This window comes from Rhinoderma darwinii, chromosome 12 (assembly GCF_050947455.1).
Source record: "Rhinoderma darwinii isolate aRhiDar2 chromosome 12, aRhiDar2.hap1, whole genome shotgun sequence".
In the NCBI taxonomy this organism is placed as follows: domain Eukaryota; kingdom Metazoa; phylum Chordata; class Amphibia; order Anura; family Rhinodermatidae; genus Rhinoderma; species Rhinoderma darwinii.
In genome coordinates this window covers 40622692-40639743 of record NC_134698.1, presented here as the reverse complement: position 1 = coordinate 40639743, position 17052 = coordinate 40622692, and the positions used below count along the sequence as shown (strand labels likewise).

The window sequence follows — 17052 nt, the reverse complement described above, 5'->3', positions numbered from 1 at the left end:
TAAATTACATGGTACAATAAATGGCGCCAAAAAAAACTACAACTCTTGTCACGTAAAAAATCAAGCTTTCATAGGACTATATCGATGGGAAAATAAAAAAGTTATGGCTTTTAGAAGGTGGGGAAAGAAAATGAAATCTGGAAAATGGCTGTGGTGGGAAGGGGTTAATAGTTCAAAATCAATCAGTAGCGCTACAAAAAGTCTCAGTGTAGCCTAAAGCTAAAGAAGTCTGTTGTCAATTAAATGTGACTATATAATTTATTATTTATCTTGTATTGTACTTAAAGAAACACTAAACATAGAAAATTTATTAAAAAATAAAAAAATAGCCCAGCAAATCCTCTTTAGGGTAAGGCCACACGGTGCATTCACGTTGCGTTTATGTTGCGTTTTTAAACTGCAGCAAGTCATTTTTCAATAGAAGTCAATGGTGATATGTTTATTATGGACAGACGGCTGCTATCATATTACAATGTGTTTTTGGTGCAGTTAACTGCATCTTCATAATGTCCGACTGCATGCAGTTAATGACCGCGCTGCCAAAGTTATTGCTGAACTGCTTGTGTTTTTGCTAAAAGTTCTGCAATACATTGTAATAACCTATATACGTGAAGCACCTAACAAACGTCATCACGGGTGAAAACTATGTCCATCAATTATTTCCTTTAAAAACGCAACAGAACTGCAGCATTACAGAAACAAAAAACGCATGCAGTTGACCGGTTTTCAAACGCAACAAAACCGCGTCAACAATGCACCGTGTGGCCTTACCCGTGGCAGTATTTTTCCGCTGCAAATGTTAGTGCAAATTCGGGAAATTACGCAACGAATCTGCAACCACATTTGCATATTTGTTGAAGATATCACAGCGGACTCGCCACAGATTTCAGGTTTTGCATTGCAGAGGCTGAAGTCCGCAGTAAAATTCTGCTGCTCCTCCGAAACATAAGGTGCATGCTGTGGAGGAAAAATTCTGCACCGCTGCCTAATTTCCGCACAGTTTTTTTCCGCAACGTCTGAACTAAGTTTCCTAAAAATGTATAGAAAGAAATGTAAAAAATGGCTGCTGCAGAATTCCACTGTGGACTGTCCGAAGTGGAATTCAACAGAAATTCCGCCACATCTGAACGTGGCCTTACCTTTTGTCCAGTTTGTAATTACGCAGATTTAAAACCATAGCAATTTCCTGCAGTCACCACTAGGGTGAACTGATTTTTACAACGTCTATTGAGCTCAATGGTAGCTGTCATTAAAAAACTGACTGCCCTAGTAGTGACTGCAGGGAGTCAGTTTTAGAATGTACCCTGTAAAGTAAAGCAGGTGATTTATCAATGTATTTATGCCAGTTGTCTGGAGTAAATACATTGGAAAATATGGGGGGGGGATTTATCAACTTTTCTGGCGTAGAAAAGTCACAAATGCAAAAAAACTCGCAATTTTCAAATGTAAAAAAAAATTGACTTTAAATGCATTTACACCACCCACTTGACTTACCCACAAAGTGGGTAGCGCTTAGAAAATGGTCATTGCCTGTCATGGCCCAACAAATTTACTATAATTTACAGTAGAAACTGTAGTAAATTATAGCGGACATCTATGTCAGCCCATAGCGACATTTATGCCAGCCCATAGCTGGTGTAGATTTCCCTTTCAAGCGAACGGACAGACAGAGATGCGCCTAATTTAATAAGAGGCGTGCACCTTTTATTAAATTAGAAGCATCTTCCTCCAGCTATCTTTGTATTATAGCTGGCGTATGAATCATCTTTCTTAATAAATCTCCCCCAATGTGTTAAGATTGAGCGCCATATTTATGAAGCACCTGTTCCACTTTTTCCGACATACAGTCAGGCAAAGTTGTCGAGACTTCACCGTTGTGCAGAGAGCGACTAGATTAACCCCTTGGCGCACCATGACATGCCGATGCGTCACGTTGCAGGGGTACAAGTATTGAGCTGCTCACACGCTGAACCCGCGCCATACGCTGCGGATGTCAGCTGTGTATTACATCTGACACCCTGCACTAACGGCCAGGAACAGCGATCGCACTGTTACTGGCTATCTAACCACTCAAATGCCACGGTCAATATCGACTACGGCATTTAAGCCGTTAGAAAGTGGGGTACGGCCCCCAACGACAGCCCATAGGCCTCCCTGCGACACAATTGCGGGGTGCCGATAGTTGTCATGGCAGACCAGGTGTCTAATGAAGGACCCCATGACTGCCTTCTCTTTGCCCCTAATAACCCCTTTAGGACGCAGCCTGTTTTGGCCTTGTGGCACAGCCGATTTTTTCAAATCTGACATGTGTCACTTTATGTGGTAATAACTCCGTAATATTTTTACCTATCCAAGCGATTCTGAGATTGTTTTCTCGTGACGTATTGTACTTTATGATAGTGGAAAAATTTGGTCGATAAATTCAATATTTATTCATGAAAAACAAGAAAATTTAGAGAAAATTTGCAAAAATGTGCATTTTTCTAAATTTAAATGTATCTGCTTGTAAAACAGATAGTAATACCACACAAAATAGTCACCAGTTACCATTTCCCATATGTGTACTTTATATTTGCATCATTTATTTTTCTAGAACGTTACAAGGCTTAGAAATTTAGCAGCAATTTCTCACATTTTCAAGAAAATTTCAAAAGGCTATTTTTATAAGGGCCAGTTCAGTTCTGAAGTGGTTTTGAGGGCCTTATATATAAGAATCCCACAATAAATCACCCCATTTTAAAAACTGCACCCCTCAAAGTATTCAAAACAGCATTCAGAAAGTATTTTAACCCTTTAGGTGTTTCACAGGAAATAAAGCAAAGTAGAGGGGAAATTTACAAATTTCTCTTTTTTTGCCAAAATTCATTCGTAATAAAAAAAAATTGTGTAACACAGAAGGTTTTATCAGAGAAATACAACTCAATATTTATTGCCCAGGTCCTGCCGTTTTTAGGAATATCCCACATGTGGCCCTAGTGTCCTAATGGACCGAAACACCGGCCTCAGAAGCAAAGGAGCACCTAGTGGATTGGAGCGCAGATTTTGCTGGATTGGTTTTTAGTGCCATGTCGCGATTGCAACGCCCTGGAGGGAACAAAATAGTGGAAACACCCCAAAAGTGACCCCATTTGGGAAACTACACCCCTCAAGGAATTTTTCTAGGGGTATAGTAAGCATTTATACTACACAGGTCTTTTGCAGAATTTAGTAGAATTAGGCCGTGAAAATAAATATAAACATTTTTGTCCACTAAAATGTTGAATTTTTTCATTTTCACAAGGGATAAAGGAGAAAAAGTCGCCCTAAATTTGTAACGCAATCTCTCCCGAGTACGACAATACCCCACGTGGTAATAATTTATTTTTTTAATAGAAATTAATTAACCTTTGCAGGACTGATCCTTTTTTGCTTTTCCATTTTAGTTTTTCACTCCCCGCCTTCCAAACGCCATAACTTTTTTATTTTTCCATGAATTGAGCGGTGTGAGGGCTTATTTTTTGCAGGACGAGCTGTAGTTTTTATTAGTACCATTTATTGGTACATGCACATTTTTGATCACTTTTTATTACATTTTATTTAGAGCTTTGGTGGCCAAAAACAGTGATTTTGGCGTTTTAAATTCTTTATTTCTTACGGCGTTCATAATGCACTATAAATTACCATTTTACTTTATTCCGAGGGTCCATACGATTACGGCAATACCATATGTATATAGTTTTTTATGTTTTGCAGCGTTTGCACAATAAAATCACTTCTTTATAAAATAATTTATTTTCTGTGTCACCATATTCTGAGAGCCGTAACTTTTTTATTTTTCAGTCAAAAAAGGTGTAAGGGCTTGTTTTTTGTGGGACGGATTGTAGTTTTTATTGGTACTGTTTTGTGCTAAATGTGACTTTTTGATCACTTTTTATTCTATGTTTTGTGAGGGGTGGTGACTAGCGATTCTGGCATTGTTTTTTATTTGTGACTTATTATAGGAAAAAAGGCAGTGTTTGGTTTTTTTTTTTAACTCGAACTTTTATTTTTACACTTTTATTCAACATTTTTATTAACTTTTTTTTTCCCCACTAGGGGACTATTTTCGGGTACATTTGACTTTTTGATCACTTTTTATTCTATATTTTGGGAGGGGTGGTGACCAAAAAATAGTGATTCTGGCATTGTTTTTAGTTTGATTTTTTTGCGGCGTTCACCGTGCGGTAAAAATAACGTTATCGTTTTTTAGATTGGGTCGTTACGAACGCGGTGATACCAAATATGTGTACTGTTTTTTAACGGTTTCATTTTTTCCCTATAATAAGAGACTTATTATTGGAAAAAAAAATCTCTGTAACGGGTTAATTGCCGAAATTAAAGGGACAGCTGACCTCCCGGTTCCCATTGTACACTGTTGCCGACACTGTCACAGACACTGTTATCGACAGTGTACATCGTGAATGGCAGTGACATCCTGTCACTCTGGCAGGAAGTCTATCAGGAGGCTGATCCTGATAGGCTTCCGTACAAGGCAGACACAGTGGCCATTACTTGGCCTCCGATCGCCATGCTAGCCATCTGCAAACCTCACGATTTCATCGTGAGGTCTGCCTATGAGCTAGAAACCCCTGAATGCGGTGATTGCAATCGATCACCGCAATCAAGGGGTTAATTGCCAAAATCAGCAGAAATAAGCCGCTGATCGGCATACAGTGGAGTGTCAGCTGTCAGGGACAGCTGGCCTCCCGGTTCCCGGTGCACACTGTCGCCGACAGTGTGCACCAGGAAACACGCAGTAACTGTACGTCCCTGTGTGCTAAGACACTGGCCACATGGACGTACAGTTGCGTCCTGGTGCACCTAGGGGATAAACACTGCATATGGTAAAAAAAAAAAATTATATTTAACAAATAGTTGTGAGAGTAAAACATTAAAAAAAAATTATATAAATTTGGTATCACCATAATCGTGTTGACCAGCAGAATAAACTTAATTTGTAGTTTTTACCACATGGTGGAAAAAGTTAAAACGGTACCCAAAAGAAAATGGAGGAAACGCAATTTTTTCCAATTCTACACCACATTGAATTTGTTTTCAGTTTCCCAGTACATTATGTGGTACTTTAAATGGTGCCAATAGAAACTACAACTCCTCCTGCAAAAAAACAAGCCTTCATACCACTGAATTGATGGGAAAATAAAAAACACATGGCTCACGGAAGGCAGGGAGTGAAAAATTAAAAAGCAAAAAACGGCTTGGACTTCGAGGGATTAAGAAAAGAAAAACTCCTCCACTTTTCTACTTAGAAAAATGTTGGAAAAGGTGGAACTGGCCTTTTTAGCTTAGGCCAGATTCTTTAACAGGGCATACACCCTGTTCATAAATCTGTTACACGCTGCATAGGGGAGAGATATTGACAATCTGCTCGCTCAGTGTATATGGTGATCATTAACGTAATAAAAAAATGTGTCAACTTGTAGGAGCCTTCAGTGGGGTTGGGGCCCATATTAAGTTTTTTCTATGGGGCCCTATGATATTTCAGTGTACGTTCCTGATAGTAGGACACTAAAATTGTTAAACCCTGCTAACTTGACTAAGAGATTAGCAATAAAAACGCTGTGTTCTCTGCAGGATTTTCACAAGACTGTTTGCTTTAGGAACATGCAGAAAATCCTGCAGACTGACAAATACCGGGGGAAAATTTTATCAACTGATTACTTTTATAATTTATTTCTAGTTTCAATGGTCCTTTAAAGCCTAAGGCTACATTCACACGAAAGTTAAAAACGGCCAATGATGTTCTATGGGTGTATTCACACGGCTATTTTCAGAACAATGATGTTCTATGGGTGTATTCACACGGCCGTTTCTTTAACGGCCCGTGAATATTGGCCGTAAAAAAATAGGAGTCAATGTATCAGTTTTTTACGGCTGTCAATACATGTAACAACCGTTAAAAACGGATCTGTGACATGGGGGTTCAAGAGGCAAGGGAACTATTGGTTCCCTTGCTGGCTATCGGTGGTGCGATGATGCTGAATGCCCTACACACTCAACGATGCAGCACTGTCTTCTGCAGGTGTGGTCTCTGGTCTTCACGGGTTCTGCGAAGGCGACGCGATGATGTCATCGCGCCACCTTCGCAGAACCCGTGTTGACTAGAGACCACACCTGAAGAAGACGGCGCTGCATCGGTGAGGGGGTAGGGCATTCAGCCAGAAGTTTATTAATAAATGTTGAGTATTGTTGCGCTCACTAAAAGGGTAGTGCGGCGCTATTACAGGGGGTATTGTACATAGTTGTCAACTGTAGCGAATTTTCCGGGACTGTCCAGAATTTACAGAGACAGTCTCTTACTACAAGAGGGGGTGGTACTTTCTTCGGAGAGATGTGTGTGGCATCATATACAGGGGGGCTGTGTGGCATCATATACAGGGGGCTGTGTGGAATCATCTACAGGGGAGCTGTAAATAGTGTCTAGGTGAACATGTGACCTTCCTTTGGGTGTTTTCAGGGGGTTGGGACAAAAAAAAAGCCTGACAAATGAAATTCATCAGTTTTTCTAACGGCTATGAAAAACGGATGCAAAACGGATGTCAAACGGCCATTAAAAATGGACAGACGGACTGGGAATGGATGAAAATTTGTAGAAAAACATGCAAAATGTACAATTCTGCTGGCTGTTTTTGTGCCATTCACCAGATTTTTTTACATACACACCGCAATCATTGAGCTTGCAAGGAATTATGAGCAGTTTTATTTCAGAGGCATACAGAATTATTTATGCCACTGAGGACTATTTCTATGTGTAAACTAAAAGATGTAAGTCAAAAGTTAATTTACGGTTTACATTTTGGCATAAAAGTAAGGGTATGTTCACGCGGCAACGCAAAATACGTCTGAAATTACGGAGCTGTTTTCAGGCGAAAATAACACCTGAGTTTCAGACGTTTTTACAAGTGCACACATTTTTCGCGGTGTCCATTACGGACGTAATTGGAGCTGTTTTTCAATGTAGTCAATGAAAAACGGCTCCAATTACGTCCCAAGAAGTGTCCTGCACTTCTTTGACGCGGGTGTAATTTTACGTGCCATCTTTTGATAGCGACGCGTAAAATTGCAGCTCGTCTGTACAGAACATTGTAAGACCCATTGCAAGCAATGGGCAGATGTTTGCCAACGTATTGGAGCCGTCTTTTCAGGTATAATTCGAGGTGTAAAACGCCTCCATTACGTCTGAAAATAGGTAGTGTGCACATACCCTAAGGGCCGATTCACACGAACGTGAATTGCGTCTGTGCAGGCCGCGTGGTTTTCACGCGGCTCGCATGGACGAATAGAAGTATATGGGGCAGTACAGACAGTCCGTGCTTTTTGCGCAGTGTTTGTCCGCTGCGTAAAAAGCGCGACATGTTCAATATCTCGGCGTTTTTCGCGCATCACGCACCTCCGTGCGAACTGGCTGTTTCGCGCAACAGCTGTCAAAAGAATGAATGTAAACAGAAAAGTACCACGTGCTTTTCTGCTTACAAACATCCAAATGGCGTGCCATAATGATGGCGGCTGCGCGAAAATCACGCAGCCGTGCATCATATGCTGCTGCCACACGGAGCTGTCAAGTGGATTTTGCGCAGGCAAAATGCCGCATTTTTTGCGCGCGCAAAAACGTCACGTTCGTCTGAATCAGGCCTAAAAGAAAGATATAAAATAGCATAAGGATTTATGTGGATTTGGTGCTTTGTAACAGAAAAACTAAGCTCTGACCCCCTATAAAGATATATTATGAAATTAATCCGCACAGAATTTATTTAGATAAAAAAATAAATATTTTAACACAATAAAGAGGCCCATCGCCACTTCTGACATGTCTGTTTTAGTAAATAATTGTATTCCTTATGAAAGAACAATTCTGGAACATTTTTCTTAGAACTCTACATTGTGCTGTTCCTCTGTTATTCCTCTTAGAAATGTATGAATAAATTGACCAGTTGGGGGTGTGTCTCTACACATACTGACAATGTCCAATCAATGCTGTCAGAGTGAGACTGTGTAGGGACACATTACTTTGACAAGGGGAACGGTAACACCCAGTTGTCAATTTTTTCCATACATTTCTAGGAGGTATAAGAGAGGAATGCATAACACAGAGTTCTAAAAACGTATGTTCCAGAATTGCTTTTTCATGTGGAATCCAATATTTACTAAATTAGACATGTCAGGAGAGGTGACAGGTCCTCTTTAATTTTAAAAAATCTTAAACTGTGTTTCTTTTTTAGGCATTTTGGTACAGTCAACAGCAGCAGACCCTAACGCTGGAGAATGTGAGTGTCAAGTCTACTTTCTAGTCCAATACTGGAATTTAGTAGAGATTATTTTTTTTAAATAAAAATCTGTACAAATAACCAAATATATTTGATCTACATAACTGACTGTTTGGTGGTAACAAAAATGGTTTTAAAGCTAAACTCCACTAAAAACATTAACATTCTGGTGTAACCCCCTCCTTCTCACACTTTTACAGGTTTATGATACATTTTTATCCTGATTAACAAAAATATCAACTATCAAATATCAGAAAACAAGAAATACATATTTGACTTATTAACCTTGCAGAGCTACTATTTTGTGAGAAATAGTTCTCCAGATTACCTTGGCATGAAGTTTCAATATCTCAGCTTCTCAGACACCAGTGAGTGTGACAGTGTAGGTGGTTAAGAAGTGTGGGAAACAAATACAGGGTTTAACTGCAGTCCCACCTACATTTTTAGGTATTAAAGAGGTCTTCTTCAACTGTAATATTGGTGACTAGAAGTGAGCGAATTTCCCAAACTTCATTACAGGGCCAATTCTTTTAAAACAGCGTTCAGATTCGATTTAGTCCAAATAAATTAGTTGTTAATCGAAAGTACCCCGATTTCCCTGAAAAGTCATGTATGACATTCTGAGGTCTTCTTCTTGAAGAAGATTTGTGAATGATGATATTGAGATTGGTGATTCAGAAATTAATGTAAGAATTGTATAGCTCTAGCAGCACTTACTCATAGCAATAGCTGCCTGTGCATGCCTAACTAACATACTATCATTGACTGGCTCCAATCTCTCACTAAAATCTATATCTCTATCAAATTATTGTAAATCTAACTATCTATTCTCTTTTCCTCACTATGAAGCACACTCACTGACACTAATCCACTATCTATCTGTATTCTCTGTTTTACTATCTCTCAATCTCTGTCTGACTTCCTCTGTCTCCTATCTGTATCCCTACAAAGCAGAAGCATTTCCTAGTTAGGCTGTTTATAGTGGCTATGACTTATGACTCCTAATTGGTAGTAGATAGAGGGAGGGCTGCCTGAAAGGCATTATTGGGAAGCCTGTTGGACGAATTCCAAAAGTTTCAGATTCACTAAAATCAGAAACTTTTGGAAAATGCGTAATGAATTATATTTGTGTAGAATCGATTCAATCATCTCTATTGGTGACCTATGGTTAGAACAGGCCATCCATATCTGAATATTGGAGGTCCGACTGCCAGACCCCCTGCCAATCAGCTGTATTGGAAATGGTGCTCCAGTAAAGGCTGCATCCCTGTTAGGGTATGTGCATACGGAGTGTTTTCGTGCATTTTTTGGGCAGTAAATATCCTGAAAAACGGCTGAAAAATCAGAAGCAGAATGCCTCCAAACATCTGCCCATTGATTTCAAGTTGTAAATACGGTGTTCTGTTCCGACGACTTTGATTTGACAGAATCAATAGCTCAGTCAACTGCGCTATTGATTCAGGCAAAAAACAACGGAACGCTGTCACTACGGTGACAAACGGAAACCATTAGCAAAGTTTCCGTCACCATTGAGATCAATAGTGATGCAAACGGAAGCTAAGGGTTCCGGTTGCCTTTCCGCTGAGGGGTTCCCCCAACGGAACTCCTTAACGGATAGCAACGCTGATGTGAACAGGCCCCTAGATGTGATAGATTACAGGTGGATTCTGCATTTCAGAGACATGCAGGACCCGGTGACACTGAACCTCTCAGGTCTGACGGATTCAGGTAATCGTGAACGATACAGATGCTCTGTATAGAGAATACAGAGCAACTGTATCTCAAAAAGACACATTTTTAATAAAGACTAATTAAAAAGTTACACCAAACACACTGACTGACCTGTTTATTAAAATAGCTTTAAGTTTCATAAACACAAGCATAGTTCTTCAGCAGTCATACCATAGTGAGAGTGAGCTCTCCACTATGCTTAAAGGGGTTCCACGAAAGACATTTATTACTTATCCATAGAATAAGTGATAAATGTCTGATTGCTGGGGCCCCACCAATAGGACCACTAGAATGGAGGTCCCGAGTCCCTCCTACCTTCTACCGAATCTAATGTCAATAAGGTCAATATGTCAATACACAACGACAGGGATCTGTGAGGTTAATAATAGCTTGTTTTTTTATTTTATTTTTATTTTGCATCATTCCTACATTGGCCAATTTTTTTTAATAACTCGGAAAACCCTTTTAAAATATAAGAACGCCAGGTGTCATTTAAAAGTCTCTTTTGGTAGTATATACAGATTCTGTCCGAATAAAGCGGTGTGTGAGGAACACAATTTAAAGTCTATACACGTTTTAGAAATATCCCTCTCCTTCCTCAGTAGCAAACCCTCTATGCAAAGTGAGTAAGGGGGTGATACTGCTGTTTTAAATTGAACTGTCTTCCCTGTGCATCTTTCATGTTTAGTGGTACTTTTAGTCTGTGTTCCCTCTAGTCTGGAGTGATGACTGCTTCTGTTTTTTCTGCACCTACTATATGTGTTATCCTGTGTATGCCTGCCATGTTATTATTAGTGACTGAGGAGACAGAACTGTTGGACAGGAAGTGGAAGTCAGTGGTTGCCATGTGACATGGTGGAGAAGAGAGAGGATGCAGAGAGTAGCGAGGAGACAGCCAGCATTGGAGATGTAGAGATGAGGGACAGCAGAGGAGGTGCCAAGAGAGATAAGCCTTGGAGCTGGCCAGTGTCATGTCCGTGGCTGCGGGCTGTCAGCTCCGTTCTCCCCCTGACAGCCGCAGTCACGAGTCCTCAGGAGAAGCCAGAGCTCACGTCTTCTCACCACTGCCGGATCCCGTAGGGTGCGCACGCACGCTCGTAAAGGGGCAGCGCGTGCACCGGACCTCGTTCATGAAATTTGACCCTTGAGTACTCTGGACTATAAGAGGGATCCAGCCCCCTAGTTCTATGCCTGAGCTTTGTTGTGTATTCCTAGTCTGTCTTGCATATGACCCCCTAGTGTTTCTTGCTCCCAGTGTTCCTGTATCCTGATCTAGTGACGTGCTGAGCTGTAGCCGTGCTCTGCTGTATTCCACGCCTGTCCTGCTTTTTCACGCCTGACGTTCACCTGCTGCCAAGTTCCTGCCTAGCCTGCCTTGCTACTGTCCGAGCTGCCACAGGTACTATGCAAACTATAGACTTTGACCTGCATCTTGTTGGCCAGCTGCCTTACCGCCAAGACGGTACGGCCCAGTGGGTCCACTAACCCAACGTGACAGCCAGCACCTGAGCTAAGTGACCTGTGTAGCCTAATGCTCACACTGTTAATGGCGTCTGTGTGAGATCTGATACTGCTGAGAATTACTGCAGACGACTGTGTTAGCTGATGAATCTGGATTAGTGTGATCTGAAGCCAAAGAGAGAGCTGTGATTGGACTGGTGCCTGTGTTAGGCAAAGAGCAGAAGATAAGTTGTCACTGGGAAGTGAAGATAGGGCTTGGAACAGCCTGGAAGTACTATTAACCCCGTGCTGTCTGCTGAGTCACTCCCACCAGAAGATCGCTTGCAAGTGTAGCATATGTTAAATTATCAGCAGTGAATTGCTATTGAAGACTGTGTCAAAAGGAAAGTGGCGTGTCAGGGAACAGTGACACGTGAAACAAGGACAGACCCCGGAAGCAAGAATGAATCCCCAGACCCCAGCAACGGACCAATAGTGAGTACAACATTCCCCTTATAGTGGTCATTTCATAGTGTAGTGGGTAGCTCCCACGTAGACCCGCGAAGGCGCAGAGCGTATCCAAATATCAACCTCCCGCCGCAGCCAAGGATGTCGGGGCATAGCCTCCCGTCTTGGGGAGTCCGCGAAGGGTAGTGGATAGTCCCACCGTGACCCGCGGAGGTGGCCTTGTAACCTGCCGTACCAGTGTTTAGACGCAGCCACTAGGAGAAATACCCTACAGAGACCCCCCAACCAAAAAGCTAGAAGTTAGTCTGCTACAATAGTATCAAATCCTTGTTGTATATATCCAGTGATTCAGAAAAGTTGAAGTTATACTCGTTGTACCATAATCACCTAAGTAAAACGCATTAGAAACAACTTTAAGTGGTGTCAGTGATTATTAGCGGAAGCCGTTACAAGTGTTTCTTCTTTGGATTCTTCATGAAATATACTAGTATGTGTAATGACCTTTGCCTTTACTTTCAGTTAGACCGCCTGAAAAGGAATTTGCAGTATTAGGCTACATTCAGATGATTTGCACGCATAAAATTAAAAGCAACATTTTTCCTGCATTTCATGTCCGTGTGCGCTGCATATTGGCATCAGTGTGCTTTTAGTGTGGCATGCATCTTTCACGTCCGTGCAAGCACTTATTTTAAAAAAAAATGTATTACTTTGCTTTTCTATGTAACTGATGAGTGAAACACGGACAGCACATGGATGTCGTCTGTGTGCTGTCCATGGTTTTCACACACCCATAGATTTCAATGGGCGACTAGGTGCGCAAAAACGTGCCAACATAGGACATGAAGTGAGTTTCACGCAACGGACACTCACTGTGTAAAAAACTCACACATGTCTGAATAGCCCCATTGAATTGCATGGGTCCGTGTGCTATGATTGATTTCAACGCACAGCACACGGATGAGTATTACGCCCGTCTGAATGTGCCCTAACTGGGTGTTCACTAGGGATGCACGATGCATCGAAACATCGATACTTTTTCGATACTGTGCATCCCAAACAGTTCGATACCGTTATTTTATGTATTTCCATACTTAGCTGTACGGGAGCACAGCTCAGTATTGTAACACATAAATGTATGAGAGCAGGGCTGTGGCCGTGTAATACAGACATTGCCCTACTCCTGAGTACTGACAAGTGCGTGCTGTCAGGATAATGTGGTGCGGCCAGTGCTGCACTAATGAGCGGAGGCACGGAAGACAAAACATGGCGGGCGCACTGCAAAACACTCTCATGTTGTAATGACGGGGTAGGGAGACAGACAGGTGTGCACTAATCTACCCGTCACTCAGTCCCTGCCTACTTGCAACGGCCCGTCCTAGGCGACGGCGTACAACTGGGCGACAGTCCCTACTCTCACTATGTGCACGACAGACAGACAGACAAGGGTACAAAGAAGCAAAGGGAAAAGGGGCAGATGCCCACGGCAACACCGTGAGCTACAAGAGTAGTGAACGAGCCGAGATAAACCAGGAGTGTACGAGGTACCAAACGCAGAGCAAGAGAGTAGTCAGTAAAGCCAGGGTCAATATGAAGCAGAGGACAAATAGAACAAGCAGCAGCAGAGCCAGGAAACAAGCAGAATCACAGGCAAAGGAGAAGCAGGAAATGAAGGTATAAATAGACAGAGGGCGGGAGCTAGCTCCGTCTGGCCAGGATGTGATAGGCTCTCCCACTCCTCAGCCTCCCAGCCTGAGTGGTAGAAGAAGGAGTCACTCTATCAGACTTAGGAGCAGGTGCAGACTGAGTAACCACGGGCGTCGACACAGAAGCTGTGTCTGGCATATCCTTTACAGTACCCCCCCCCCTTTTATGAGGGGCCACTGGACCCTTTCTAGGTGGACCTGGCTTATTGGGAAACCGAAGATGGAACCTCCTGAGCAATAACCCAGCGTGAACATCCCGGGCGGGTACCCAAGTCCTCTCCTCAGGCCCGTATCCTCTCCAATGGACCAGGTACTGGAGGGAGCCTTGGACCATCCTGCTGTCCACAATCTTGGCCACCTCGAATTCTGCCCCTTCAGGGGTGAGAACAGGGACAGGAGGTTTCCTCGAGGGAGCCAAGGACGGGGAGCAGCGTTTCAGGAGGGAGGCATGAAACACGTCGTGTATTCGAAAAGACGGGGGTAACTCCAGTCGGAAGGAGACAGGGTTAAGGACTTCAATGACCTTGTACGGCCCTACATACCGGGGAGAGAATTTTTTGGACGGTACTTTAAGGCGCAAATTTTTAGAAGACAGCCACATCAGATCACCGACCACAAACAAGGGGTTAGCAGAACGTCTTCTATCAGCCTGAGTCTTTTGTATGCTCTGGGACGCCTCTAGGTTCTTCTGAACCTGGGCCCGGACTGTGCACTGTTCCCGATGAATGACATCTACCTCGGGATTGTTGGAACCACCAGGTGAAACGGAAGAGAACCGTGGATTAAACCCAAAATTACAGAAAAAGGGGGAGACCCCTGACGAGTTACTGACCTGGTTTTTAAGGGAAAATTCAGCGAGGGAAATGAAGGAGGCCCAATCATATTGACAGTCAGAGATGAAACACCTTAAATATTGTTCTAGAGACTGATTAGTCCTCTCAGTCTGGCCATTAGTTTCAGGATGGAAGGCCGAGGAGAAGGACAGATCAATCTCCAACTTCTTACAGAAGGCTCTCCAAAACAATGAAACAAATTGTACCCCTCTGTCAGAAACAATATTGACAGGAACCCCAGGAGATGCAGGATGTGTTTGACAAACAAGGTAGCTAATGTCTTAGCATTGAGTAGTTTCTTGAGGGGCACAAAGTGGCACATTTTACTGAAGCGGTCTACTACAACCCACACCACCGACTTGCCTTGAGATGGAGGCAGATCGGTGATAAAATCCATGGAGATATGGGTCCAAGGTCTCTGGGGCATGGGCAAAGAACATAGTAAGCCCGCTGGTCGGGACCTCGGAGTCTTGGACCTAGCACAAATTTCACAAGCGTCGACGTAGGCCTTAACGTCTTTAAGCAACCCAGGCCACCAATAGTTTCTGGCAATGAGGTGCTTGGTACCCAGGATGCCTGGATGGCCAGATAGTGCAGAGTCATGATTCTCCCTGAGTACCCTTAGCCGGAATTGTAGGGGAACAAACAGCTTGTTCTCAGGAAGGTTCCCGGGAGCTGAACCTTGATCAGCCACAATTTCGGAGACTAGGTCAGAATCAACAGAGGAAATGATAATACCTGGGGGCAAAACACAAGCAGGATCTTCCTCCGAAGGAGGGCTGGCCATGAAGCTACGCGACAGTGCATCAGCTTTAATATTTTTAGACCCAGCGCTATAGGTGACCAAAAAGTTTAATCTAGTAAAAAATAACGCCCATCGAGCTTGTCTCGGGTTTAGCCTCCGGGCAGATTCTAGGAAAACCAGATTCTTGTGGTCGGTAAGGACCGTTACTTGGTGCCTAGCCCCCTTCAGGAAGTGGCGCCACTCTTCAAATGCCTATTTAATGGCTAAGAGTTCACGGTTGCCAATGTCATAGTTACTCTCAGTGGGTGAGAACTTCCTGGAGAAGTAGGCACAGGGACGGAGATGGGTGAGGGACCTGGTACCCTGGGACAAGACAACACCCACTCCCACCACGGAGGCGTCAACCTCCACGATGAACGGCTCCATTTGGTTAGGCTGAATCAGCACTGGGGCTGAAATAAAGCACTTCTTAAGGACCTCAAAAGCCTGGACCGCCTCAGGAGGCCAGTGGAGGAGATCAGCACCTTTGCGAGTGAGATCCGTAAGAGGCTAAGCGATGACCGAGAAGTTAGCAATAAATCTCCTGTAATAATTAGCAAACCCCAGGAAGCACTGTAACACCTTCAGGGAGGCAGGTTGGACCCATTCAGCCACAGCCTGAACCTTGGCAGGGTCCATGCGGAATTCATGAGTGAGGATTTGACCCAAAAATGGTATCTCTTGCACCCCAAACACACATTTTTCGGTTTTAGCAAACAGTTGTTTTCCCGAAGGGCTTGGAGCACCTTCCTGACATGCTCAATGTGGGAGGACCAGTCCTTGGAAAACACCAGTATGTCATCAAGGTACACTACAAGAAATACCCCCAGATAGTCTCTTAAAATCTCATTTATAAAATTCTGGAAGACCGCGGGAGCATTACACAACCCAAAGGGCATGACGAGGTATTCGAAATGAACTTCGGGCGTGTTAAACGCAGTCTTCCACTCATCCCCCTCTTTGATGCGGATAAGGTTATAAGCCCCCCGTAGATCAAACTTAGAGAACCATTGGGCCCCCTGAACCTGATTGAAGAGATCAGGAATCAACGGAAGGGGATACTGGTTCCTTACAGTGACCTTATTCAAGTTTCGGTAATCGATGCACGGCCTAAGACCCTAAGTCCCTACGAAGAAGAAGCCAGCACCTACCGGAGAAATAGAGGGGCGAATGTAACCCTTGGCCAGGCATTCCTGGATATACTCTCTCATGGCTTCATGTTCGGGACAAGAGAGATTAAATATCCTACCCTTAGGGAGATTAGCCCCTGTACCAAATCGATTGCGCAATCGTACTCTCTATGAGGAGGTAACACTTCGGAGGCCTTTTTAGAAAAAACATCAGCGAAGTCCTGAATAAACTCAGGTAGAGTGTTCACTTCCTCAGGGAGAGAAATAAAATTAACAGAAAAACATGACGTCATGCATTCATTACCCCATTTGGTAAGATCCCCAGTGTTCCAGTTAAACGTGGGATTATGCATCTGCAACCAGGGTAGGCCTAAAACCAAATCGGACGATAATCCCTGCATCACCAGTACAGAGCACTGCTCCAAATGCATGGAGCCAACAAGGAGTTCAAAAACAGGTGTATGCTGTGTAAAATAACCATTAGCAAGAGGAGTGGAGTCGATACCCACTACCGGGACAGGTTTAGGCAATTCAAACAATGGCATAACTAGAGACATAGCAAATTCCACATACATAATATTAGCAGAAGACCCTGAATCCACGAAGGCATTGCCGGTAGCAGACCAAAATAGACCTGAAAGGGAAGCAAGATCTTATTAGGTT

At 43.1% G+C, this 17052-nt stretch overlaps 1 protein-coding gene across 1 annotated transcript in view; it reads left to right on the top strand.

Moving 5' to 3' along the window:
• COCH (cochlin) overlaps window positions 1–17052 on the top strand; it is a 146257-nt gene that overhangs the window by 11255 nt on the left and 117950 nt on the right. The window contains exon 2 of the mRNA XM_075844668.1: window positions 8256–8300. Coding sequence (XP_075700783.1) covers window positions 8256–8300 — 45 coding nt within the window. The remainder of the gene's footprint in view (window positions 1–8255; window positions 8301–17052) is intronic.